This window comes from Nomascus leucogenys, chromosome 22a (assembly GCF_006542625.1).
Source record: "Nomascus leucogenys isolate Asia chromosome 22a, Asia_NLE_v1, whole genome shotgun sequence".
NCBI lineage: Eukaryota > Metazoa > Chordata > Mammalia > Primates > Hylobatidae > Nomascus > Nomascus leucogenys.
Window position 1 is genome coordinate 70,805,925 of NC_044402.1, and position 26,891 is coordinate 70,832,815.

A 26,891-nucleotide genomic window follows, 5' to 3' on the forward strand; every position below is an offset into this window, starting at 1 on the left:
GTCTTTACAACATGAGTGACAGGATAGATAGTGGCAGTATAAATGGACCAGTGAAGTAAAGCCCCAGTCACACAGACATGTGCCGCATCTCCCGGAATGACTGAGATAATATACACTTCAGCTCTGTGGTCAGGTGTTCAGTACCAGAGTTACTAATGCTGTTTCCAGAAGGCTTTTCTAGTCCAGATGGAATTTATAAACCAAGGGAACAGGTTGCTAATCTCTTTCATGTGCCCTGCCTAGTGAATGCCTCTTTGTTTACATATATGTGTTATTAGTGTTACACAAAACATTTAAGTTCCTGTGCAACAGACAAATGATTATGAAAGCACCAGGTCTTGAACAAAGTGGATGATTTCCCTTATGCTCTCATAACCCAGAATCCTAATGTGGCTCAGTCTATTTTGGACTTCATGAGCTCACCCAGCAACTTCGAGAGTTGTGATGCTGAGATGGGAGGAACAAAGGGAGACGTTATGCTCCTCGTGGGTGGCTTAATGCCCCAGTTTTGTATCTAAAGGGCTTACCACCTTTGCCCCAGAGAGTCCCTTCCTCTTTTCTCTCTTTTTCTTCACCTTTCTTCCCTGCCTTTTCCCTTCCCACTGCACATCTTCCTCTCCCTCAGCGTACCTCTCGGCACAGAATTCACTCACAGCAAATGACAGTGTTGTGCTACTTATTATTTCCCTTTACTCCGTTTTTTCTCTTCTTCAACTTTCATGTTTATATTTTTCTCCCAAATAACAGATTTTGAAAGGGTCAGCCTATTCCAGTTCCTTTCTACCATCCCTCCCAAACCCCTCCCCCTGTATCATATCCCCAAGTCTTGAAGACAGAGCTGTCTCCAGGGATTAGAATGATAGGAAACCACCTCACCTGCAGTAGGGGTCCCACGTGATTCATCAGTGGAACCCAGAGTGTTCTGGAAATCACTGCGTGAACAAAAGCAACCCCTCAGAAGCATCTTGAAAGCCAAGCTGTGAGAACAGAGAGGCCTCTCTTCTCGCCATAGATCACGTACCTCTGCTTATTTTGTTCAGTGAGAAAGCAGGAGGGAGGATGAGACGGGCAATAGATTGGAGGGGAAAACAGCTTATATCAATTCTCTGGCACGTTCTTAAATTAATGTCATTCCTAGCACATGGTTTTATATTTTTAGCCTGGAGAGGATATGATGCTCGGAGGAAATTTAAGAAAATAAGCAACAGAAGGAATGAGTCTGCTGCTCATAATCAAGCAGGTAATTAAAACATCATTTTCACAGTGTCCACTTGAAAATATTCTGTGACTAACTTCCTATGAATGTAGAAAAGCTGAAAGGCTAATAATTCAGAAGCACTGGAATAAGTCAAGAGTTCTGGGAGACAGGAGTCCTAGTGTTCCTACCCTCCTTGTGTGATAACTATGATGCTAACAGTGAGCATGAACATTTGCTGTTTGCCACACTTGGCTAAGGATGCTCTGACTGGGTTCTCTTGTATACCTGATATTATAGAGGAGGAAATTGAGGCACTGAGAAGTGAAGAGGCTTGTCCACCATCACACAGTTCATCAGTTGCAGAACCAGCATTTGAACACAGGCCGTTTGGATAGAGTCAGCATTGCATATTGCCACCTGAACAAAACCCTTTCCCTCTCGGAGTCACGTGTCCCTCATCTCTTAAATGAGAGCGCTGGTTAAAAAGGTCCAGAAGGTGCCTTCCCATTTTGGAATTTTCTAATTATATACAAGACCTGTTTCTTAGCATCACAGAGGAGGAATCACTCAGGGAGTTTCCCAGCAAACTGAGTTTCCCAAATCCAGGCTTATATGTGGCTATCATGGTCCTCTGGGCCCCATCGCATGAGCACATGGTGGCTCTTATGGCTCAGCTTGCTATTGGCAGCCTGAGAGGTGTAAGCTCTGGTTTCTGACTCATCCGTCTCCTCTCTGGCTCTTCAGTCACTCTGCTCTTCTGCAAATGGCAGTGTCCATTGTGGGTGCCAGGCTGGGCTCCTTCCCTCATTTGAAACTGCATATTCCTACTCGAGGCTCTGGAAGAAACAGGCCCCTGAGCTCCAGGAGCCACAAGAAATTAGAGACAGAATGAGAGAAATAGCCAGGCTGGTAGACTCAGCAGCAGAGAGAGAGATAGGATTTCACATACTGCTGAGCTTGAAGTAAACTCTTAAATAAAACAGCTGCAACCTTTTCAAAGCGGTCCCTGCCCAGAATCTGGCTCCAAGTAAACTTCACAGAACTCTTAGACCACTGTAGAAGCCTGATGTCTTCATTCAAAACTAAAATAGTTGGGAGGAAAGGGTGCTATTAAAATGCAAATGTTAACTTTTAACACCATCCCCTAGGAATTCTAAGCTCTACAACTTCAAAGCCTCAGGAAGAGGGATGCAATTCTTGTTACAGCTTAAGAGAGAACTCAAAGTGCATCATTTGTTCCCTACTTGCCTGCCTCCCAACACGCGCGCACACACACACACACACACACGCACACACACACACAATCTTTCATTAAAAGAGGGTACCGAACTGATTTCTGATCTTGCAGTTTGGTACAAAGCCCAACATGTGTTTTAAAATTTAAACTTGCTTGAGCTTATTGTTGATCCACTGAGTTCAGTATATAGGAATCATAAATCCAATTTTGCCTAAGTGAAAATCATCTTTAGAGTGCCCCCTGTTTTGCACTCTGTGAATGCCAAGTGAATACTGCTGTAAAACAGAAATGGGTCTGCTTCATCATCATGCTATCAGGATAGTAATAATTGTATCTTTTCAGTGGAGCACCTATGGGGTAGCTACCATGGAAGGATAATGTTGCTCAGCGGAACTTTAAAAAGCATATTTCTTTAAGGGTGTCTCCTTTTTTTTTTTTTTTTTAGCCTTGCAAGCACCCAGCGGAACTTTAGAGAACACATTTCTTTAAGGGTGCCTCCTTTTTTTTTTTAGCCTTGCAAGCACCGCGCCTTTCTTAGCCTTGCAGCCAAAGTGTTCTTGCCTATCAAGTGATGTTGGGAACTTCCATTAACTGAGTCTGCAGGGGCTTACTTAGGTGGGCATGAAGGTGGCACCAACACCACCTCCGCCCTCTTAGAAGTAGTGTGGCAGCCAGAGCAAAGGCAGACAGCATCTGCCCTTTGGCCAACACCATGGACAGGAATTGGTGTGCTGGTTTTTGTTGGTGGTAAAGATGCATGAATAGGGTAGCAATCTTTGCTATTTTATGGGCAGTTTACTTTTACTTGGGAATATTTTCCTTATCTTTAGATTTGAAGGCATAATTGCGTTTATCTAAGAAGCAAAGCAACTCATTCTGACTTTTCTGTTTGGGGTTGTGATCTTCCCAGACATAATCTCATTACAAGCCTCTCTTCGTCCCACTAGGACATTTCCGAGTAGAACCAGACCCAGATACAGCGGCTCCCCGCTTTAGGAGCCTGCGGGAAGTGGCTTAGGGATGTTATCACAGTGCAACCATTTCCGGTTTGTTTTCTAAGGTTATTCTCTAATTTATTATTTTTTCAACAAATCATTTCATTTGAAATTTAGATTCTGTGGAATGCATTTGTATTTCTAGTTCTGGCCCATAGTATTTTCTTAAGTGGTGTTGCTAAGATATGTTATGTATTTTTAAAAGAACGGCCCTTGAAATTTAGGAAGCATTTGGCCGACATGTTGCTACAGAGCAGCGCATATTGAAATTTGTTTTCCTTTCATCTCCTTCCCAATAAAAGCAGCCGTGTGGCTTATCCCTTTAGCTTCCTCAGAACTTCCTTTCAGAATTCCCGATCTATTACGGCACATTGACATACCAGAAACAAGATGCCTTTTCATGCTGTCAACCTTTTTCATCTGAAATGTAAATTAATTCTTGCTGGTATGCCTTGACAGAGATCAAAGTCAGGGTATTAACCTTCCCAGGCTTTCTCCTCATAAGGACTGGGCGGCCACCATTAGGAACTCCGTGTCCTTGTTATCGGGCCCTCCTCCAGGCAGCCCTCAGTCTAGGAGCCCCCATTTCAAAGGCTCAGAGTCCTTGGTAAACGTCCTCATCATTACTTTAAACTGGGTGAGAAATAATCTGCCTGGCTAATTATTGTTCATTTTTAATCGTGGGCCCTTCATTCAGATTCCAGGAGTAGGTTTCAGTGGTTCTGACAGCCAGTGGTCTTGGTATGATCGAGGGAGGGACAGGGCTCCAGATTGGAAACCTCTCCCCCGACTCAGTGGGTCATTTCTTGCCTGTCAGTCTTTGAGGTAGGCCACATTTGCATTTTCAAAATAAACAGATGCCTTTCAAATACATGAGCTGGTGGTCTAGAGGTCTCTGTGGGCCCAAACAGTTCACCAGCCAGTAATCAGATGCTGGAAGAGAAAACAAACGGAAAAAAAATACCCTGGGCACACAAGGTTGCATTTCCTATGTGTATAACACTGCACAGTCAATAAAGGGCCTTTATGAGATGTGGGGAGGAGAGGGGAGAGGGGAGAGGAAGAGAGAGTAAAGGAGCCCGAGCAAAGGTATTGTCCGTCAGTTTCTTTTTTGTGGGGCTGGGGGAGGAGGGAAGCAACTTTAAATATCACCTTGGCAAGAAGGGGCATGTTTCATTGTTTTTTGTGTTGGTTAATTCTGACAATGGGTTCTTGTCACAGGAAAACACATTCCTTTAAATGCCAAATAATTAAAATACATACTTTGTTAAAATCCAAAAAAAATTGTACACATTAGTGTTCAAATAGATGGTGTATTCTAAGTAAAAACTAACAGTGACCTTGATTCCATTACTAATCTATTATATTTTTGAATTACCTTATGTTTCAGAAATTGTACCTAACTACATTTATTCAACCAAAAATAGCTTACATTCCTCAGTGAAAATTATCAAAACAAACAAACTGCAGGGAACTTTATTAAAGACCTGCATGTACTGTCTCATTCATTAATTTTTCTAAAGCACTGGCTTTAAAACTGCCCCTCTAATTCTGGATCTGTGTTTTAGATGAGAGCAAAGTTGTGGGCCTCCCTCTCTCAAAGGAGAAATCCCGTTTGAATAGGTGACAGTGGAGCCCTAGGGGCTGGAAGCATCTCCCAGGAGGAGTGGTCTTGCAGCACCTCACTGCTTCTCCCCACACACACACAGAGGAGTTGGAAGAGCCACTGGTTTACAGGACATTTTCATCTAATTGCTTCAGTGCTGTGGAAATTGTTATTTTCTCTTTCTCTCTGTTGTTGGATCAGCTTCCTACATACTCCCCTCCTTGGCCCTGCCAACAACACAGATGTTATCAGAAGATAACAATAGCTCTAACAGCGACCGGCCATTTCTCTTCTGATGCTCTTTGGGGAGAGTGCTTTTCCCACCATCAGCAGGGACTCTGACGAGGCTGGCAGGATGCCTTCTTTGAGCCTGTGAACAGGCATTTTAAGCCACTGCAGCTGGGAACCACTGGGCACATCATGTGATGCGTGCAGAGCAGAGTTGCTTTAAATGCTGCTACCAGAAGAGAAAGCAAACATTGTATCCAGACAGCCTGACCCTACATTGTAATAGAACCAAGTTTTTGGTGTTTAAAACTGCCTGAACTTTTAAACTCTTTCAGCGCAAGATTTTCTCCTAGCCTTTTCAAAAGGCTATTTAAAAGTCTGTTTCCTTTAGCATCGTCGGTGGGTTGGCAATGATTAGGTGGTTCTAATTTCCTAGAAATAAATTTCCCGATATATCCTTACGTGTGCAGGACAACTATATTTAAACTGGGATATTTCTTTCATTCACTTAACTACTGTTTGTTAAGCACCTATTTTATGCTGGGGCTCCCATGGTAAACACTGAGATTTAATTTGGGGCTTCAAATTCTCCAACTCCAATACAGAGCACTCTAAAATATGCTTTCCCTTAAAGCGATGCTGTTTGAATAAATCAAATACTCTGTATTTTGCCAACACTCATTGGAAAGGAGCTCTGTAAAATCTAAAACAATACAAAGAGTACAAATTATTATAAAATACAGCCAAGAGTATGCATTGAAATGACCCATGCTTCTTGAAGATAAAAATGACTGTAGTAGGTATGTTTCATCCTGCTAAAGCTGTACATAAGTAGATTGTTGATCCCAAGCCAAACAAGACGGGGAGTGTAAGTAAATGCACCATTGAGAGAAAAGGTCCATTTTGAATAAACAGAAGGAAAACAAGCATGCCCTCTGTCACTCTTTTCTGTGTCTCTGTTTGTAGTTCTACCTCTATTTCACTTTTTCTTCACTCATTTCATTTCTATTTCTTAGATCCCTGGTCATTTCACACAAAAGCTTAATTCCTCAAACTGAGAGTCTTTATCAGAGGAAGCACAGGTGTGAGAGAAGACAAGATTCAAACTCTTCTTGGCCAAAGGAGGCAGCTGCCTCTCTTTTCCTGGTGTTTTCCATATCCACATATCCACATATCCACAGAATGGCAATCAAACATCTGGGGGAAATAATTTACCTGGTGCACCGAGCTTGAGATGCACTGTAAACTGCAAATAGCCCTCCCCATCCCCCTACCCCCCCATCTTCTAAACCTTTGTTTAACACAAGACAGGATGCCCTTCAGTCCTAGGCGAGGGATCCTGCTCACTGCTCACTTCACTCTCATGCTATCTTGGTTTCCCTAGCTCTCCCATACTTGAGAAAGTGGGGCTTTCTTTCCTTCTTTTTCTTTTTCTTTTTTTTTTTTTTTTGATATGGAGTCTCGCTCTGTCACCCAGGTTGGGGTGCAGTGGCGCGTTCTTGGCTCACTGCAATCTCCCCTTCCCGAGTTCAAGGGATTCTCCTGCCTCAGCCTCCCGAGTAGCTAGGATTACAGGCATGCACCACCACACCCAGCTCTTTTATTAGTAGAGATGGGGTTTCATCATGTTGGTCAGGTTGGTCTCGAACTTCTGACCTCAAGTGATCCGCATGCCTTAGCCTCCCAAAGTGCTGGGATTACAGGCGTGAGCTACTGTGCTTCGCCTGGGGCTGATTTCTGACAGCTGCAGGCTTAACATATCTTGTAGGGGGAAATGTCTAGAGGGAAAGCATTGTGGTTTACTTTAGGAAAACATACCTTGTCTGTGACAAGGCTTAGAGCAAGTGGTGTAGTACAGAGAGAGGATGGCCTGTGGTTTCGAGGTTTCTGACAAGAAATGAGCTCTGCCAAATCTCTCTTTGGCACAAACAATAGAATTTTTGTCATGGCATAGCTTGGAATGCACAGGAATCTCCTTTGCTATGGAATAAAATTATTGCCCATGCTAAGATTAAATAAGCCAGAGGGCAGAATACTGTTTACATAATGCACAGAGAGGAAGCTGCAAAGACATTGTGGGCTGAAGGTCCACTTGTGCCCAATATCATACTGGCATGGCACACGTATGCTTAAGATGAAACTTTTATGCAACAGTAGGTACCCCTAGGACTCGATATTATAACTTCAGAGGATGCCAGTGGTTACAGCCTCCAATTTGGAATCAGTTTTCTCCATTATGAACCTTGTTTAGCGTTCCAGACTCTGGCTGCAAAGAAGTGGTGCCTGAAAAGGTATCTTTGCCACCTCAACACAGAATGAAACAACATTATTATGATCAATTACACACTTGAGTTGCCTTTACTCTGTTTTAAAAAAATTTCATGTAGAATCATAAAATATGTTATCACATTTTATAACTTTTATTAGTTGTTTAGACTGTAACTACACAATAGTAAAGAAACATTTAGGGGAAAGCTAACTGGGCTATGGCAAGAATGATCATGCTGTTTTTCTTCAAAAGACTCTTGGAAATAGAAAGCCAGGCTTTGTTTACCTCTTAACAGAGGAACCAGGAGCACAGAGAGTTAAATAAGTTGTGTGTCCCCTTATGTGTTCTGCAAGTTTAAACACTGGTTTCAGAGCCCTCTTCAGAGCCTTCACTCGTTGCTCTTTCCAGTAGACCATGCCCTGCCATTGGTTTCCATCTTGAATATGGCACATTGGACATAGGGTACCAGTCAAAGCTTTGGAAAGAGTTAAAATACTGTCCTAGGCATGTGGAGTTTAGAGTCAAACAATGAACGTTAAATGATGGCTATGCTGCCGTTTGCCGTGTAGTTTGGGGAATATTACTTAACTTCTGAGCCTTAGTTTCCTCAGCTGTAAAATGGGACCCATTAAGGCCTAATCCTCAGGACTGCTATGAAGATGATAGCAGGTAATATACGCAAAGCATCCTGCACAGTACCTGGCACATGGTACATATTCACTAAATGAAATGTTACTTCCTGCTCTGTACTCCCTTCCTAAATGTGAACTTCACTGGGGGAAAAAAAGTCTGTGAAATACTCTTCTATGTAGGACATAGTAATGCTGTAACTTTAGGCCAGGCACAGTGGCTCAAGCATATAATCCCAGCACTTTGGGAGGCCGAGGCAGGTCAATCACTTGAGGTCAGGAATTCAAGACCAGCCTGGCCAACATGGCAAAATCCCATCTCTACTAAAAACACAAAAATTAGCTGGACATGGTGGCGCATGCCTGTAATCCCAGGTACTTGGGAGGCTGAGCGGGGAGGATTGCATGAACCCAGGAGGCAGATGTTGCAGTGAGCCAAGATCACACCACTGCACTCCAATCTGGGTGACATGGTGAGACCCCCATCTCAAGAAAACAAAAACAAAATGCTGTAACTTCAAAAAGATGAAACAATTTCTTTCATTTCTAGAGAAAAATAGTACCTGTCAAATCTCAAATTCGATTACAGTAAAATCTTCATAAAAAGAATTTTCCAAGTCTTAACTTATGTCTCGTTTATTCGACAGGGAAAAAATAGAATACAACAATAACATGTAAGAGATTTCAAGTGGTTTTGTTTTTGTTTTTTGCGAAGAGCTGTGCTCCATTCATGCTGAAACCTTGATTCATTTGTGTATATAAAATTTTCAGGAACCTCAAAATTGTTAAGACTTAGGTGTGCTCCTGACATCATTTTTCCCCCTCACTAGTTTGAGGCCCTTTTGCAACTTGTTCTGAAAGACAGCAAGTTCCCTTGTCACCCTGCTTCTGTAAAGCCAGAAATTCTAAAATCTAGGAACTAAATATCACCCAGATTTGTTGCCTTCTGGTGTGGAAAGCAAGTTGCCTTTCAGATGTCTGAAGAGTTGGAAGATCTTGGTGTAGCTATCATGTTTAACCCACAGTGACGGGTGATTGGCAGCCTAACAGCTGAACGACAGCCGTTTGGCCAGGAGTTCAAACCTCAACACGATGAGCCATAGCAGGATCACGGTTTGATTTGCTGTGGCCATGAAGTCTGAATCACCAAATACAGAGGCAGAGGCAAGGGTGACAGCTGGTAGCCATTCTCGTCAATAAAGTTGTGACGGTTGAGATGTACAAGTAACTAGACCCTGCTAATTTCACAGACGTTGAGCCAAGTGCTTAGTGTCAAAACCAGCTATGGTCAATGATGCAAATGGTTGTGAAAAGTCCCTCATCAGCAGCAAGGCTCTCCCCATCAGACTCTTTCCTCTGGTGGATTAGAAGCAAATTGGATCCTGCTTTCTAGGAATAGATCCGGTTTGAAGAAAAGGAGGCCTTATTTTTAAAAATTCTATTAAATTCTTAAAAGTCTATTAAGTATAATTTACATACAGTAAAATTCAGTTTGAGAAAACTAGATCCCCTCTGTAATCAAGAAAAAGAACATTTCCAAAAAGTTCCCTTATGCCCTTCCTGATGTCCAACCCCCCTCACCCTCAGCCCCTGATAATCACTAATGGGTTTTCTGTCCTATAGTCTTGCCTCTTCCAGAGTCTTGTCCTGATAGTCTTGACTCTGTAAATGCAGGCATACAGTGTGAAACTTTTGAGTCTGGCTTTTTTCACTTAGCATAATGCTTCTGAGATTCATCTGCATGTTGCGTTTTTTAGTAATTCATTTATTTTCATTGCTGAGCAGAATTTCAGTGTATGGATATACCACAGTTTTATTCATTTACCAGCTGAAGGACAATTGGATTGTTTCCAGTTCTTGGTGATTATGAGTAAAGCTGCTATAAACATTTAGAGCATTTTCTTTTTTCTTTTTTTTTTTTTTTTGAGACGGAGTCTCACTCTGTCGCCCAGGCTGGAGTGCAGTGGCGCGATCTCAGCTCACTGCAAGCTCCGCCTCCCAGGTTCACGCCATTCTCCTGCCTCAGACTCCCAAGTAGCTGGGACTACAGGCGCCCGCCACCACTCCCGGCTAATTTTTTTTTTGTATTTTTAGTAGAGACAGGGTTTCACCATGTTAGCCAGGATGGTCTCGATCTCCTGACCTCGTGATCTGCCCACCTCAGCCTCCCAAAGTGCTAGGATTACAGGCGTGAGCCACCGAGCCCGGCCTTAGAGCATTTTCCTTTTAAGTAAAATGTATAGTAAATAACTTTGCTTCACAGGAAACCAGAACTGTAGGAGCAGGAGTGATCCTAGAGGTGGAAGTTGTTTTCTTTTTGATTAGCTGACAGATATAGTTATTTTATACTTTTGCATAGCAATTTATAGTCTATTCAAAACACTTTCACACACCTTACTTCCCATAATTATCATTATAGTAACCCTGAGAAGTAGGCTAAGAATCTTGCTTCATTTTACAGATGGAAGCTAGGAAATCTCCTATAATCCAGACTTCCTAATCCTTATTTGCTGTCCTTCCTTCTAAACATTTTCTCAACATCCTGTCTGTGCAGAATATTCTGCTAGATTCTTTTGGTGTACCCACAAAATTTTTTTTCCCATCAAGACGGAGCAGTCTTACATGGAATCAAACTGACCACTCTGGCTCAGGCTTGAAAGGAATACAAAACCGGGCCACTTAACACAGCCGCAAGAAGCAAACAGTCTATGAAGCTACCAGAAGCAGGCAGAGCATAAATTTTAAGAAAGAAATCCTGAAGCTGGTGGGAATCAGAAGAGAATGGATTGACGGTCCCTGGATGATCAGAAGGAAGGGGAATTCCCCAGACAATGCTGTTCCAGGACAAGCAAGAAACTGATTTCTAGGATAATGGAAAACTTCCCTCCTTGGCTTCCAGGTTGGGGAAAACAGTTACCAGGCAAGATTTTCTTTGAACTCAGTCAAAGTTTAACTGGGATAATGACGGGAATTAAGTACTGGATAATCAAAGTGGAAAATGCTTTCAGAGGCCTGAAATTACTAGACTTGTTTTGTGTGGTAGAGATGGAGGCCAGGATTTCTTATAGGGCTGTAGAAAAAAAAATGTGTCAATGAGATTCTATTCTTTAAGAATCCAACTTTCTTGGTGCTGCTTTTGGTGGCATTTGCCTGTCAGACCTCCCACAAGTTGGCCTCTTTATCCTTTATATTCTGATAAGATGGCTGATGACCAGCTGTCAGTCCAAGCCAGAAACCACACTGGCTCCTTGTAAAATCTGCCAGCAGCAGTTAGGAGGGGAAGCCTGGGCTTTTGTGCCTCATCCGTATGTGCCTTCTCTGCCAGATACAGTGGGTGCCCTTTGCCAGGCCCATTATGAGGGCAGGAACGTTTACCCAGCCTAGATCACCAACCAGGAAACCTACCAGGACAGTATCTCTGCTGAAACAATGACTGATCTGTCCTTTGGGTGGGTCACTAAATGCCAGGCCAGGCCAGAGCCTCTTTCTGCAGCAGCTAGTCTGTGGGACCATTAGAGGCCCAAGCACATGAAAGAATGTACAAAGGTCTGATTTTTTTACTTTCATTTATAAAGGGAAAAATAAAGGAGAAAAGGGATTATTATTTTTAAATGTTTAAATAAATGACCTGCATCATGTAATATTTAGGAGTTCAGACTTTAGGAAAAAATTTTGTGCTTGGGTTCAAATCCTGGCTCTGCCAGTCTACAGCTGTGTGACTTTGGGCAAGTCATTTGACCTCCCCTTGTCTCAATTTCCTCAGCTGTAAAATGGGAATAAAGTAGTCTCTCTCTTTTAGGATTACTATGAGGATTAAATGAGTTAATGTTTGTAAAGGGCTGAGAAAAATGCACAGAACATAATAATCCATATGTATGACAATGTTTGTTAAATAAAAATAATGGAGCTTTTCTTCCCACCCAGTTTTTCCCCGCACCCCCCAGCCAAATCAAGCTGAAAGTACATACCTTTCAGCTTGATCTTTTCCTTCTCTTTCTTCTAATTTCAATCCTTAACATCTGTCCTGCCACTCCCCAACCCCAAAATTAGATTCCTAGGGCTGCCATAACAAATTACCACAAACTATGTAGCTGAAAACAACAGAAACTTATTCTGTGACAGTTCTGGAGGCTAGAAGTCCATCAAGGTGTCAGCAACATTGGTTTCTACTGGAGGTTCTGAGGGAGAGTCTGTTCCAAGTCTTTCTCCAGTCTCCTGTTGGTTCCTGGCAATCCTTGGCCTTCCTTGGTTTGTAGATCCATCACTCCACTCTCAGTTTCCATTGTCATATGCATTCTCACTGAGTCTCTCTGTGTCTTCACATGGCCTGTTTATAAGGACGCCAGTCATTGGCTTTAGGACCCACCTTCATCCAGTATGACCTCATTTTTAATTAACTACATCTGCAAAAACCCTGTTTCCAACTAAAGTCACATTCTGAGGATCTGAATGGACATGAATTTTGGGATATCACTTGTCAAACTGACACACCCCTTAAAAGTTTCAGGTGTTTTCATATCTTTAATCTCTTTTCATTCTTACTTTCTGTATTCGAATGCGAGCTCCTTGGAGGAAGGGCCTGTGTCTCTTTAATTTACTTTGAGGCAGCTAGAAGTGTTTACTTGGCCACTTGAAAGGAATGGAGAGACAAGGGTGTCACCAAGCTGGATGTGGAAAGGTGATGCCTGAGATGGAGGAGTCAACCAGAAGGAGGGAGAAAGACAGGATTTTAAAAAATCACATCTGAGCAAATAATAAAGGAGAAAGGTCAGAGATACCAAATATTCTAATGTGGTATATTTGGAAGCACTGCTGCCAGAAATAGAAATAGCCAAAGCCAGAAGGAAGGTGCAGGAAGTGAGAACAAGGTCTAGGTAAGAGGCCAGGAAAAAAGGAGATGGGGACAGAGTTATTGCCTCGAGGTAGGACCAGAAAAAATCTCCTCCATGAGGAGGGGGAGTCCTGCGGCCAGTGTAGTTTCTGTCTAAAATCAGGAGATCCAATGGAAAGAAGCTGCCTTCTCCAGATATCTGAGGTAAAAGATGTTGGAACATCTTCAGCTGCTCGTGACGTTGAGGTCATGGAGAATGGAAGAAGAGATGTGACAGCTGGGAAAATCCCTGGTGGAGCCATTATGTTGGGGAATCCAACAGGAAGTAAGCTGACTGGACAATGAGAAGGTGCAATGTGATATTCCTCAAGTGAATATAGTATGTAGTCCATCTTCTCCCTGACAGCATAGTAAAGATCTATGATCGGGGCTGCAAGATCACAGGAAGGAAGGGGCACTTCCAAGAGGCAGAGATGTGGAGGAGAAAAAGGAGCAGCTTCCTGGGAGAGAGCTCACCCTTCTGTTTACTTCCCTGGTAGTGGCAACTGAAGGACAGCAGGAAAGCTATCCAGTGATCAAACCAAGAGTCCTAGCCTGGTGCACTCATGACCTGTGTTTGTCACTGAGTTTCCCTATTTGACTAATGTGATCAGTGACACAGTTTCCCCAAATTACCCAAAGTCATCCAGCTAGTAGAGAATCTACCCAGAACAATTATTAATTCTCCTGTTTCCTACTATGTGCCCTTTCTCAACCACACTGTATTAAATCTTAAAAATAAGCACCAAGTCCATATGTGAGATTAGTCACCTTGGTGCCTTGAACCATAAGAAAAGTGTGGATTTTCCTGGCCGACTTGTATCACCAAGTTTGGTAATTCATCTAGGTGTGGGAGCATAACCTTGAGAAAGTCCTTTTGTTTCATTCCACAGGGGACACTTCAAACCAAAGCAGTGGGCCACATTCCCCCATCGCAGCAGCTACCAGGGGAAGTGCCAAGGTTCAAGACTGCAGCGAGCCTGGTGACCATAAAGGTAGAGTCTTTCGAGGTTTAGAATGGGTGTTCTAAATTCAGGGGCATTCCAGAGAAGGTTCCAAAGCTGGAAGTGATCATCTCTTATATAAGAACCTTCTGCCCACCACTCCATCTTTTTTCTATAGGTGACAGCTGATTAAATTTAAGGCCAACCTTGCAGAGGACTCTGCAAGGTGATTTCATAGAAGGGAATAGAATAGACAGGGATAAGCTCAGTTCCTCGCTGCTGCCTCTCCACCTCCTTCCATGTTCCCTGGGACGCTGGTCTAGTTGCAGCTCTCCTTACCAATGGCTTCGCCTTAAACCGTCCTCTTGAGGCACTCTGACATGTTTGTATCAGATTTACCTTGAGACTGAGGAAAGTTTAGTGTCTCGGGAAGATCTTTCTATGATCCAGAACCTGGTATATAGATCTCAGACTGATTGAGAACATTCATGGAAGGAAGGGGTACTATGGACAAGAAGTGGAAACGTGGGTTTCTGGTCTCAGTCCTCCACCAGTTAATATCCCTAAGCTCCAGTCATGGTAACATGAGAGAATTGGACTAAAACATGGTTTTCAAACGTTTTTAAAATATTGCAGTCTCACCCTTTTGAATTTTGAAGGTCCCTGGACTTCTGCTTGAGAGGCTATGATTTTTGAAGTATGGTCTTTAATGCCAGCACCTGCATTTGATGGAAAGTGAAGAGTTTGTGGTAGAATTTACAGTTCCAGTTTATCTGCCAGCCCCAGCGCCACTGACCAGTGTGTAGGCAGAGAGGCTCTGGGTGCTTCAGACTCCTTTAGTATCTCTCACTCAGTCTGTTTCAAGGAAATACTGAACTGGAACTTTACCTCGGGGCAAGGAGGTTAGGAAGTAGGAGAAAAAGAGAAGTAGCAGGATCCAGGAGAACATCAGTGTTTCTTGAACTTGAGGAGACTTGGGGATGGAGACAATGAGAAAGTTTTCATTTTCAAAAGAAGAGTGTCTGGCTATTACTGACTGAGGGTGCAGATCACTGTTTCCCCCTAGAAGTCACAAATTGGAGATCCTCCAAAGATGTGTTATGCTTAGCCAGGCACAGTGCTTTTTAAAAAACTTTGAACCTGAATGTCTTTAAGTGGGGTGTGAATTCTCTGGTTCATCACAAACCCCACGATTCCCCATCCTCTTTGCCTGATACTTCACACATTTATATTTCTTCCTACGTGGCCCCGAAGGCATTTGCAACACCTCCTAATTGTGTTCTTGGTGGGTTTTTTTGTTTGTTTGTTTGTTTTCTGACAGGCAGATGCTTTTCCATCTTACTTCAAAACAGTGTGATAGAGACGGGCGCAGTGGCTCACACCTGTAATCCCAGCACTTTGGGAGGTTGAGACGGGTGGATAACCTGAGGTTGGGAGTTCGAGACCAGCCTGACCAGCATGGCGAAACCCTGTCTCTACTAAAAATAGAAAAAATTAGCTGGGCGTGGTGGCGTATGCCTGTAATCCCAGCTACTTGGGAGGCTGAGGCAGGAGAATTGCTTGAACCTGGGAGGCGGAGGTTGCAGTGAGCCGAGATCGCGTCATTGCACTCCAGTCTGGGCGACAAGAGTGAAACTCCATCTCAAAAAAAAAAAAAAAAAACAGTCTGATAAAGACTTGACGCTTGACTAATTTTTCTTCTTGAAAAATATGAATGGCTCAGCCGGGCACGGTGCCTCACACCTGTAATTCCAGCACTTTGGGAGGCCGAGATGGGCAGATCACGAGGTCAGAAGATAGAGACCACCCTGGCTAACACACAATGAAACCCCATCTCTACTAAAAATACAAAAAATTAGCCGGGCTTGGTGGCAGGCCCCTGTAGTCCCAACTGCTTGGGAGGCTGAGGTAGGAGAATGGTGTGAACCCGGGAGGCAGAGCTTGCAGTGAGCCAAGATCGCGCCACTGAACTACAGCCTGGGCAACAGAGTGAGACTCCATCTCACAAAAAAAAAAAAAAAGAAAGAAAGAAAGAAAGAAAAAAGAAAAATGTGAATGGCTCATAGAGCTCAATCAGATTTTGGAAGGATTCAGTTCCTCCAGAACTCCACTCCAAGTATTGCTTTACTTCATTAAACCAGAAACACTTAGGAACCCTCCCTGATGAAAGGTGACCCATCTCCAGAGAAGCTTCTATTGTCACACCTGTACATTCCCCAAGTTTGGCATTTTATGAATATTTCTACTATTTAAGTTCGTAATTTTATTTTTCAGCCACGTCACTGGTCTAATTTTTTTTTAACTCAACCTATTCATACACTTAAAATGAGTCACCTTCTCTATCTCTTTTTTTTCCTTCATATCTCCATTTCTCCAATTTCCTTGTTCAGCAATTCATTTGCCAGAGAGAAGCCAGGTGATTCTAACTGTCACCGCATCATACTGAAAACTGACAATTTTGGATGCTGCCTTTAATTCAATGGTTTGATAATCTTATTTATCTCTTTAGTTTGACCCAAATCCTTCTCCCTGTTCTTCAGCAAAGCTGGGGGATGGAGGAGCAGATTCCCTCTAAGCTTTATTCAGAATATTCTGTAAGTTTCTGGTTTTATACTTCAAATAACTCTTAAAAATCAATATTTTGATGACTGAAGTGTAAATTAATAAGAAACATGGAATAAGTTTTCCCTTCAATTACATGAACAGAAATTCTATGGAAACCCCAGCAAAGTAGCTGGGGGCATTTGCTGAACCAGGTAAAGATGTTGCTTCCTCTCGTTCTGGTCTTGGACATGGCACCTTCATAAGGAGAGTCCCAAACCAAAAGAGATTTTACAGTTTTTTTTTCTAGCTCTCTTTGTGCTATTTTCTTCTTTGGATGGCTATTGCTCCTTATTATTATTAGTTTTTTAACTGAGGATCTCAAAATAGGTACAGACAAAAGCTTGCAATCTTAGCTTTCCACAAGGGCAATATCATTTGGACTTTGATCAGTGGTAGCTCTTAGTGCTGCTGATTTGGGCCAGAGAACAAGATTAAAAATTATTCGTGGTGATTTTTCTTTCTTAACAGGGAAACAGAAAGATACTTGTATCCCTGAAGTGGGTTCCCCTTTTTTGTTTTTATGTCAGTTCTTGCTTTTATGTTGCTTATCACAGCATTGCAAGTGAGTGTGGGCCAAACAGTGGTTTAGAATCTCCAAGAGGGGGAAAACCTGCCTGGTGCTCTAACTGGAGGATTTTATCAATGGAGAAAAGGCAATGAGGGAAGGGAAGGGAATTAGTTAATGAAATTCTAACATGCCATGGCTATTTTTCTTTATTTCTATTTTTTCCTTCAATCAATATTGTTGTTTCACTGTTTGGCCATAATGTTTTTGTTTGTTTGTTTGTTTGTGTGTGTGTGTGTGTGTGTGTGTGTAATAATAAAAATGTATTAATGTCTCACTTAAATTTTTCTCTTTATCCTTTTGGTGTTTGTAGCAATAATAACAACAACAACAACAACAAAACTTTTTATCCGTTATCTTAGCTCAAAGAATTGCACTTATTCCACACAAGAAATATTTATGCTAAGGAACCAAACTAACAATTTAAAATCAGCACATGTTCTTTCCAGAGCAGACAACACAAAAACAACTGATCTATATACTTTTTATTTATTTTTCTACACTCCATTTCTATCATGTATTCTGTAATCATAACATCAACCATTTATGCATCTTCTGCAGTAAGTCACAATTCCCAAATTTATAGATTATCTTTGTTGGTTATATTTCAGTTTGGATGGTTTTAGGTTATCTAAAATGAGGACGACAAATAGGTGTGCAGTCTCCTTCCAACCCTAACTGATTGGTAGTGACTACTTGGAACAGTGGTTCTCAGCCCTGGCCACATATTAAAGTTGTCTAGGGAGCTTTTAATAATTGATGGCAGCTCCCATCCCAGATCAATGTCAGAATCTCTAGGGGCTGGTCCTAGGCATGTTTAAAATCTTCCTGGGTGTTTCTAATGTACAGCCAGGAGTAAGACTCACTGATCTGGAAGCAGTGTCTCTCAAAATTTAACATGGATCAAGATCACCTAGAGAGCTTGATAAAAACACAGATTGCCAGACCCTACCTGTAGAGTCTCTGATTCACTAAGTCTGAAATTGGGCCCAAGAATGTTCATTTCTAGTAAGTTTCTAGGTGATGTTAATGTTACTTGTTGGGCCACACTTTGACAACCACTGATGCCAGGTGTTAAGAAGGAACTTGAAGTTGAATTAAAGTTCGGTGGAAAAGAAGGCCATGATTGATTAGCCATGGTCACTGGAAGAAACAATTGTATTTGTTACCCTCATTCTTGAGAAACTCATCAATAACCTGTCCTCAATCAAAATGTGGAAATAGGTTACTCCGGGGATTGTTCCCTGTTTACAGTTAATCCTAGCCACATCATCACATTTTGCTCCTTGCCCTGTCCACATCAGCAGGCAGCCTAGCCAGAACTAGAAGTTGATCTGCTGACTCTGTCTAGCGCAGTGTTGTCCCAGCTATTGTATACTGCTTCTACCGGGACCCGAATCACTTGGGGCCTCTAATCTGTGTACTCTTTATATCTATTGCGGGAGAGAGGTAGCTTGTTTTCCTATAAGCAGGAAAACAGTTTGCTGACTGAGACCAAGCATGGAACAAGACCTGGAATCGAGAATAGCTCAATTTTAATGACATATCCTAGAAAAAAACCTATAGAAAGTCAGGGACTGGTATGAGGGCAGGGAGAGAAGGGCTGCAGAGAGTGTAGATGGGCACCAAAAGCTAACCCTACCTACTTCTGAACATATGCTTAGCCCTCCTATCTTTTCTCTCAGTTCTCAGGGGCTCGGTAGATCGTAGAAGCCATTCAGAAGCAGAGTCCAACAATGGCCATGCACAGACTTCAAGCAACTCTCCTGCTGTCACAGAGAAAAATGGGTGAGCATTATCTGTAAGAGTTCCCTGTTGTAAACTCAGGTGCTCCATTCTAATGGATAATGAAATGGTAATGGATAATGAAACAAGGATTCTACCACTATGGTATTTTGGTGAACTGGAGAGAGTGGAACCAAAAAATGTTTCCAGGGCTGGGCGTGGTGGCTCACGCCTGTAATCCCAGCACTTTGTGGGGGCCGAGGTGGATGGATCACTTGAGGTCAGAGGTCAGGAGTTTGAGACTAGCCTGGCCCACATGGCAAAACCCCGCCTCTACTAAAAATACAAAAATGAGCCGGCCATGGTGGCATGTGCCTGTAAGCCCAGCTACTCAGGAGGCTGAGGCAGGAGAATCCCTTGAACCATGGAGGTGGAGGTTGCAGTGAGCCAGGATTATGCCACTGCACTTCAGCCTGGGCAACACAGCAAGACTCCGTCTCAAAAAAAAAAAAAAAAAAAAAAAAGTGTTTCCATCAGATTCTCCCAAAAGTCTTTATTCTGCAGAGCAACCTGAACACAACCCTACTTTTTGGGTTCTCTTCATGGTTAAATCTATACTTAGCCTCATTAGGTTAAACATCCTCCCCCTGGATATTTAGCAATGTCTGGAGACATTTTTGGTTGTCACAACTTTGGAGGGAAGAGTTGTGCCGTTGGCATCTAATGGGCAGAAGCCTGTGACGCTGCTAAACCTCCTACAATGGACGATGAAGCCTCTCCGCAGCAAAGAATTGTCCAGCCTCAAATGTCAGTAGTCCCACAGTTGAGAAACCTACAGCCAGGCATGGTGGTGTGTGCCTGGAGACCCAGGTAATTGGGAGGCTGAGGTGGGAGTATCACTTCAGCCCAGGAATTTGAGTCCAGCCTAGGAAATATAGTTAGACCCTGTCTCTGTATTAAAAAATATATAAAAAATCTCATTTAGGGGAGATATATATATTATCTCATTTGGGTAGAAAAATGATGAGCTTCTAGAAAAACCCTAGATTTAAGCTAAAGCAAAAAGGGAGTATCATTTCCTCTTTGGCCACAGGTTTGAGTTAAATATAATTCAAAAGGAGTATAGCAGAGCTTGCCTTTCAGTGACCTCTGGGCTGCTCAAGCTGCAGGGCCCGATACCCTGGCTAAATGTAGGTTCAAGACACTTTAAGTCCAGCCAGGCCAGGCATGACACCAAGAGCTAAAGACACAAACAACCCTAGGCCTGTTCTTCAGGGAAGCCTTTATAATCTGCCTTCTCTCAGATAAGGTTTCCAGAACCCATCACATATGTCAGCAGGAGGACGACACAGCTACAGGAAGGAGTGGACCATGGCAAAGGGAAGGCCTCATAGAATGAAACTCGCCTTTCTTATTTTCTTCCACATTGATTATGGGGAGCTTCCTTAAAAGTTTTAGTCAAAGATTTCAAGAAAGAAGCAGGTCATTAAAGAGTTCTTTGCATCTTTTCACCTGGAAAAGAGAAAGTCTTAATTTACAATTTTAAACAATAATTTTAATTATTTTTTATTATTTTATTTTGTGAGATCTCTTAAGATTTTTGAGACTTGATAAATTCTGAATACTTCCTCAGTGGTCTCAAATTGTCATTGGGCTGCTTTTAAAGTAAAGTACTTTAGACTACTTGCCTAAAAAGTCAGAATAGCTCATTTAAGGGCACTTTAGGAAAATACCTAATATCTCATATTAGAATAACAAAGTTTGCAATTTCTAATGTGGTAGAAAGATCACTGAGCTTGGGTAGAAGACTTAGTTTCTGATCCTAGCTAACATTTTCCCACTGTTTGACCTTGGGCAAGTCAGTGAACCAGTTTGGAAAATGACTTCAACCCGAGTCTGACTTCCTCAACCTCAGCTGATGTCTGACTTTACTGAGAACATCAGGACAGTGCTTTGAGCTCTTCCACTGCCCTTCTCTTCACCTTAGAATCTCTCCTTATCTTCAGCTGTCCTTTGTTCCTTTGCTCCCATCTCACAGACCCCAGATCCTCTTCCTTGTGCTGTGTTCCCTGCCATCCAGGCCCTACCACTATCAGTTAGCACCTCCCCTGCTTTCCCATCTTTTACACTCTGCTATCACTTTCCATTTTGCTTATACCTCCCCCCATCCTAACAAAAGCCTGCCCTTGGCCTGTCCTTCCCTCTTTTTACTTTTACCACCAGACTTCCTCCAACTGCTATCCAGGTCCACTGTCTCATTTCCTCACTAAACCAATCCCTTTCTCCTTAATCCTGAATTCTGATTTGTGTCCCTACAATGTCCCTAAAACTATTCTTGGGAAGCACAGCTCCCAGTTGCAGAGCTTTATGTTCATCAGACTCTGCAGCATTTAATTCCATGGGCCATGCGTGCTTTCCTGGAAGAGCCCTCTTCCAAGGGTATCTGTAGTATTGCCTCCTTCAGGTGCTTCCTCAGAGGTATTCTCAGTCTTTGTTTTCTCTGGTTCCATTCTTCTTCTCTTCCACTCACCATTAAAATAAAGGCAATTCTCCAAGTCTTAGATTCTCTTCTTTCTCTCCTTATCCCCTGGGCGATACCATCTCTCACCAGTGTGTTCTGGTATCAAATCTCAGCTGTGTGAGCACGAGTCCCAAGTCTCTCTTCTGAGCTCCACACTCCTACACCCAACTCACAGTGGACATATATTCCTGATTCACACACCAAGACTTCAACAGAAAACCCCCTCCTAAAGCACCTCCTCTACTCACCCTTCCTACTTCTATGATTGACATAAACATTGTCTTGTGACCTGGCCTTCAAACCTGGCACAGTCACTCTTGACCCCTACCTGTCACTTAACCTCACTTCCAGTCATTTTCCAAGTACCCTTTCCTGGTCCAGGACTGCCATTATCTCTTTTTCTTTCTCATTCTGTCTTTACACACCAGCTTTCATTTCTCACACCTGATCAATTGTCTTACAACATATTCTGACTTGTTCAAAGAACTTTAATGGCTTCCTATTTTAGACCAAAAGAGGTTCCGACTTCTCAGGCTGGTGTTCCACGCCTCTCTCTAGCTCACTTCAGTTTGTCCTCCAGGATCACCTCCACCTTGTCCCTAATACACCTTATGGCTAACCAGAATCAGACTTATTGTTCTACCAGTGCACCTACCTCTCTTCTCTCTGTCCATTGCTTTCTGTTCAGCTCTTACCTTTTGGTCAAGACACATCGTCATATCCCTTTCCTCCATGAAGACCTAATTCTTTTTAATACTGCTTGAGCTGTAGCCCTTTTGTAACAGTACTACTCAAAGTGCTTTTTCACAACAGGATAATGAATTTGTGCCCAAATGTAAATCAACTCACTGCTTTCTTCATGAGGAAAGTCTTGTTACTAAAAAAAAAATCGGCTGAACTAAACAATGTACTTGGTGATGAATTGATTTACATTCTGGCACTAGCCCCTTATGCCATTGTGAGTAGTAACAGTTCACAGACTGGGTCTTCACAACACACTTTGGTGTTTCAGTCTCTCCGGTGCTCTTCATATTTTGCCTGGTGTTATGGTTGACCTTGTGCTAGCAAGTTAGCTTCTTAACAGTGAGGACTGAGTCTTACTCTTTCTTGTATCCAATATACACAATAGCTACTCAGTAAGTTTATTGCGCTAACTTTCAAAGCCACTTCTCAGCACTCGGATTTTCATGAGGGAAGTGTTTTTCCTGTCAGTCTTTGGGTAGTGGCAACAATAAGAGGATCCTGAATAACTTACCCAACAGTGGGCCAGGGTATCCTTGATCCAGGGACTGGGATTCTGTTGTCCCCCTTATGTTTGTCAACTCAGTGTTCTGTGAATCAACAAGGGCTGATAGGAAGGAGTTCTTGGGCAGAGGGTGGGGTGGGAGTAGGGAGGGGTTTGGGGTGGGCAGAGTAAGAAGAGAGCTGAATTGTGTCACTGGTGATGTTCTCATTGGAAGTAACAAACATTCAACCCATAGATTCAAGGATCCCTCGAGACAAAAGGTCCAAAGACAGAAGTTCCAGGGCTGGGTCAGCCATTCAGGAATGTCAGCAAAGACACAGGCCCCTTGCATCTCTTTGCTTCACTGTTCTCAGCATGTCAGTCATGCCCCAACTTATGGCCACGAGGTGGCCAAAGCAACACTAAGCATCACTTCCTTATGTGCCAGTGTCTGGAGCAGGAAGACAGAAGCGGATGGAAAGGGGGTTCTTCTCAGGAGTCTTTCTCCATTTGCTAGGAGGGAAATGTTTCCCAGAAGTCACCCAGGAGACTTTTCTTGCATATGATTGGCCAGAATTTGCAGTGGTGGTTCTGCAGGAGAGCTGCAAAGGAGGTTGAGAGATTAGGCAAAGAAGAAAGGAAGAGGGAAGCAACCAACAAGGTCTGCCTCAAGAGTCCCGGAGAGACAGTGATGGGAGCAGATAGGTAGCAGGAAAAGATGAAGGGAAGGCAAAATCAGAGGGAAGAGTTCATAAGGAAGATCCATACATGTCAAGAAATATTGCTGCAAATAAGAACTGAAGGGAAGTGTTGAGATCATTCAGATTTATTGTTAGCATTTATTGCTATGCCAGTTTTTTTTTTTTTCCCCACATTTTATCTCATGTAATTCTCACACCAGCCTTCTGGGTTGGTGTTACTCACTCTATATTACAGATAAACTGAACCTGGGGAAAGCTAAGGCAAATAGTTCATAAACATTATCTCAGAGACTAGTGCTGGATTGGTTTCAGATCTACCTACACCTGCCCCCCATCAGCTAGTCGGAGAATCACTGGGTTATGCAGGCTCACACAGAGAATAAATGGTGGGTCTGGGCTTTGAATTCAGATCTTCTGTCTCCAACAGTAATAACAACTGCTAGCATTTGGTTCATTAGCAACTTCCAGGGCACTGTGCTAAGTGGTTTTGTTTTTGTTTTTTGAAATGGAGTTTCACTCTGTTGCCCAGGCTGGAGTGCAATAGCATGATCTCAGCTCACTGCAACCTCCACCCTCTGGGTTCAAGTGATTCTCCTGCCTCCGCCTCCCAAGTAGCTGGGATTACAGGTGCGTGCCACAACACCTGGCTAATTTTTGTGTTTTTAGTGGAGATGGGGTTTTACCATGTTGGCCAGGCTGATCTCGAACTTCTGAAGTCTAGCGATCCGTCCCCCTCAGCCTCCCAAAGTGCTGGGATTATAGGCATGAGCCACTGCACCTGGCCTGTGCTAAGGGGTTTACACGCATTATCCTATTAAACCTTATGGGAAAGGTACAGATTTTATAATCTCTGACATTGAGAGATTACAAGTAACTTGCCAATGTTACTTAATCAGTAAAGTGACAGAACCAGGATTTGAACATGGGCCTTCTGATCAGAGCACTCATTTTCTAACTGGTACATTCTACTGCCTCTCACGGCTCCAGGCTCCAAATAATTAGTCCAAGGCTGTTTCTCTCTACCCACGTTGTCTCTATACCTGTCATTGTTTAAATCTTAAATCACCACCCGCTGAGAAATACACCCTAATTGTTATAACTGTCACCCTGTGATTGATGAAGAAAATGCCAGCACCCATTTCTTGGGAGAAAGCCTAAAGCCTCATGGGAAAGGTGCTCCCATCTGTGCATGATGGGACAGGGTTAACTTGGCTGGAGAGAAGGAAACCTCAGGTTGAAAGTAAAAGTGAGTGGTTGGGGTGATGCTTCTCTGCTTCACTTCCTATATGAGCCTGTAACTGTGTACAGTGAATGACAGAATGGAAATAGTCTTTTATGTTGTGGAGCTTTGTTCCCATGATGGTAATCCTCCATTTTAATGCTGATAAATACAATGGTGAGGATTATGCCCCTTAATTTAATTTGGCCTGCATATGGCAAAGCTCTCACAAGGCTTTTATGTGACATTCTTTAGCACAGCTAGCCTGTTGTTGTGTAAAAGGAACCCATATGAAGAGGCAGGAGATTGATAATGCTGGTGCAAATGTTTTCACAAGACGGCTCGTAACACACCCCCAGTGAAACTGCTTCGTTGTGGGCCCTTCAATGAGGATTCAGATTCAGAGTGATGGGAACCTCCGTGACTCAGGCAGCTCGAGGAGAACTGGCACCTCACAAGGGGAAAACGAGTGCATATTTCTTCTGTGTGTTATCCTTGCGGCTCTGGGGCTTGGAGCCAATTAGGCTGACCTCAGAATTGATGAGCCAGAGAAACAGCCTCCCAGTCAGCAGGGCCGACTGTGGGCCAGATTTTCATGTGGGCTGTGAAGTACAGATTGTCACATATCTTGACGAACATTGTGTGTGAGGGGTCACTGCAGAAATACATGGCAGTTCTAAGACTGTTGAACAGAACAAATCCTCCAGCAAATTTCCTACCAGTGTGGTCAAGTTCGTGCACTAACACGTTAGAGGACCCCATATGAAACCAGAGGGAAAATGGCGGCATGACGTGGGAGTGGTGGTAGGAATAGTAGCCTTCTCTGATCAAGTGCTTAAGATGTGGTAGACACTGTATGTATTGTCTCATTTGGGTAGAAAAATGTTGAGCTTTGGTGACAGACCTGGGTTTGAATCCTAGTTCAACTACTTACAAGCTATGAGACATTGGACGAGTTCCTTCCTCTCTCTGAACCTCAGTATCCTAGACTGCAAAAAGGGAATAATTGGGAGGACTGGAGATAATCAAAGCAAAGGAACTAGCACAGTTCCAGACATGTAATGAATACTCAATAAGGGATTATGGCAAGCTGTTGTTGGTCATGGTGATAGAAGTAGTAGCAATAATAGTAATATTAGTATGGAAAAGTTTTCTATAAAGTTAAACTCATATGAAGGGTCAAGACTTTGACTTAGCTCTAGAATTATAGACTAAAATAAGCATTGAGGTTTCCATCACCTTAGAAACTTTGAACAATGCTCACTCTCTGCTTTAACTTTAGAGACAAATTTTATTTTCTTGTATTCCTGGCTCTTATCTCAGGAGTGAATCTGAGATTGACTTTGGGCTCAGGAGTCACCCTTACCAACATTGCCAGCATGACATTATCATACCCTCAAATAATAACTTTCAGAGCTTAGTTGATTGCTAGAACTTTCTTAGACTTTCTAGATTTTTAAAATATTGATTGGTCACGTGTATTTTCAAAACCTTTTTGAAGGCAGAAAACTTATCACCAGCTGAAAGAAGCTTCAAGGAAAAATCTGTTTTGAGTTATATTTTTCCTTGGGGACTTGCTTATGGCCGTACATAAATATTTATCTGAACTATTTCAACAAACCCTAAATCATCAGTGATCCTTATGCAAAGAGCCCTTTTAGAAGATATCTGTATGTCAAGAATGCCAGCAGTCTCTTTCTAAGAACAGAGTCCAAGGACCAGAGGCCTCTTTTAAAATAGTTGGAACTCTTTGGTGGTTTTCAACATGTCTTTTGTTTTCATATTCTGTATATCTGTTCACGCTATTCCATCTGAATAGAATTCCCTTGCCAGTCCTGTCTTTACCTGTTGATGTTTTACTCATCCTTCAAGGTCTCATTCATGTGACATGCAGACAAGGGCAAGAGAAGAGCATCCCAGGCAGGAGAAACAAGAGTGGGCCATAGCCAGAGGCAGGATATGCAGAGCCACTCTTGGAAGGTGAGAGGTCCAGTGAGAAGAAGGCAGAGGGTAGGATGGGGGTGGTATGAGGCAGGAAGAACTATTACAGGGAATAAGGCACCAAGATATGGGAGGTCTTCAAAAGTACACGAAATGTTTTGTTGTTCTATAGGTCAAAAGATGTAGACCCATATTGTTTGGGTAGAATATAGTCTACAGACATGTTTTGTTTGGCCTGAATGTCTTTAAATTTTTAAAAACAGATTCTAACACATAAAAGTAGAAAGATTTCATGTCATTCGGACTTCTGATAGCTCTTAAAAAACCTGAGTATCTGGCAGCAAACTGCTGGAAGTGAGCAGGAGCTGTCTTTTACAGATCCCTACTTAACCGCCTGCATAATTCACGGCTTGG

The 26,891-nt window shown here is 42.7% G+C and overlaps 1 protein-coding gene across 2 annotated transcripts in view; it reads left to right on the forward strand.

Annotated features, from left to right (window-relative positions):
• The window catches only part of MYO3B (myosin IIIB), a 503,395-nt gene that overhangs the window by 342,683 nt on the left and 133,821 nt on the right, over window positions 1-26,891 (forward strand). Inside the window, exons 28-30 of one of the 2 annotated variants that reach the window (XM_003254238.4) lie at window positions 1,160-1,240; window positions 13,926-14,027; window positions 18,831-18,933. In XM_003254238.4, the coding sequence (XP_003254286.2) occupies window positions 1,160-1,240; window positions 13,926-14,027; window positions 18,831-18,933 (286 nt within the window). The remainder of the gene's footprint in view (window positions 1-1,159; window positions 1,241-13,925; window positions 14,028-18,830; window positions 18,934-26,891) is intronic. The other variant, XM_003254240.4, reaches the window with a different exon arrangement.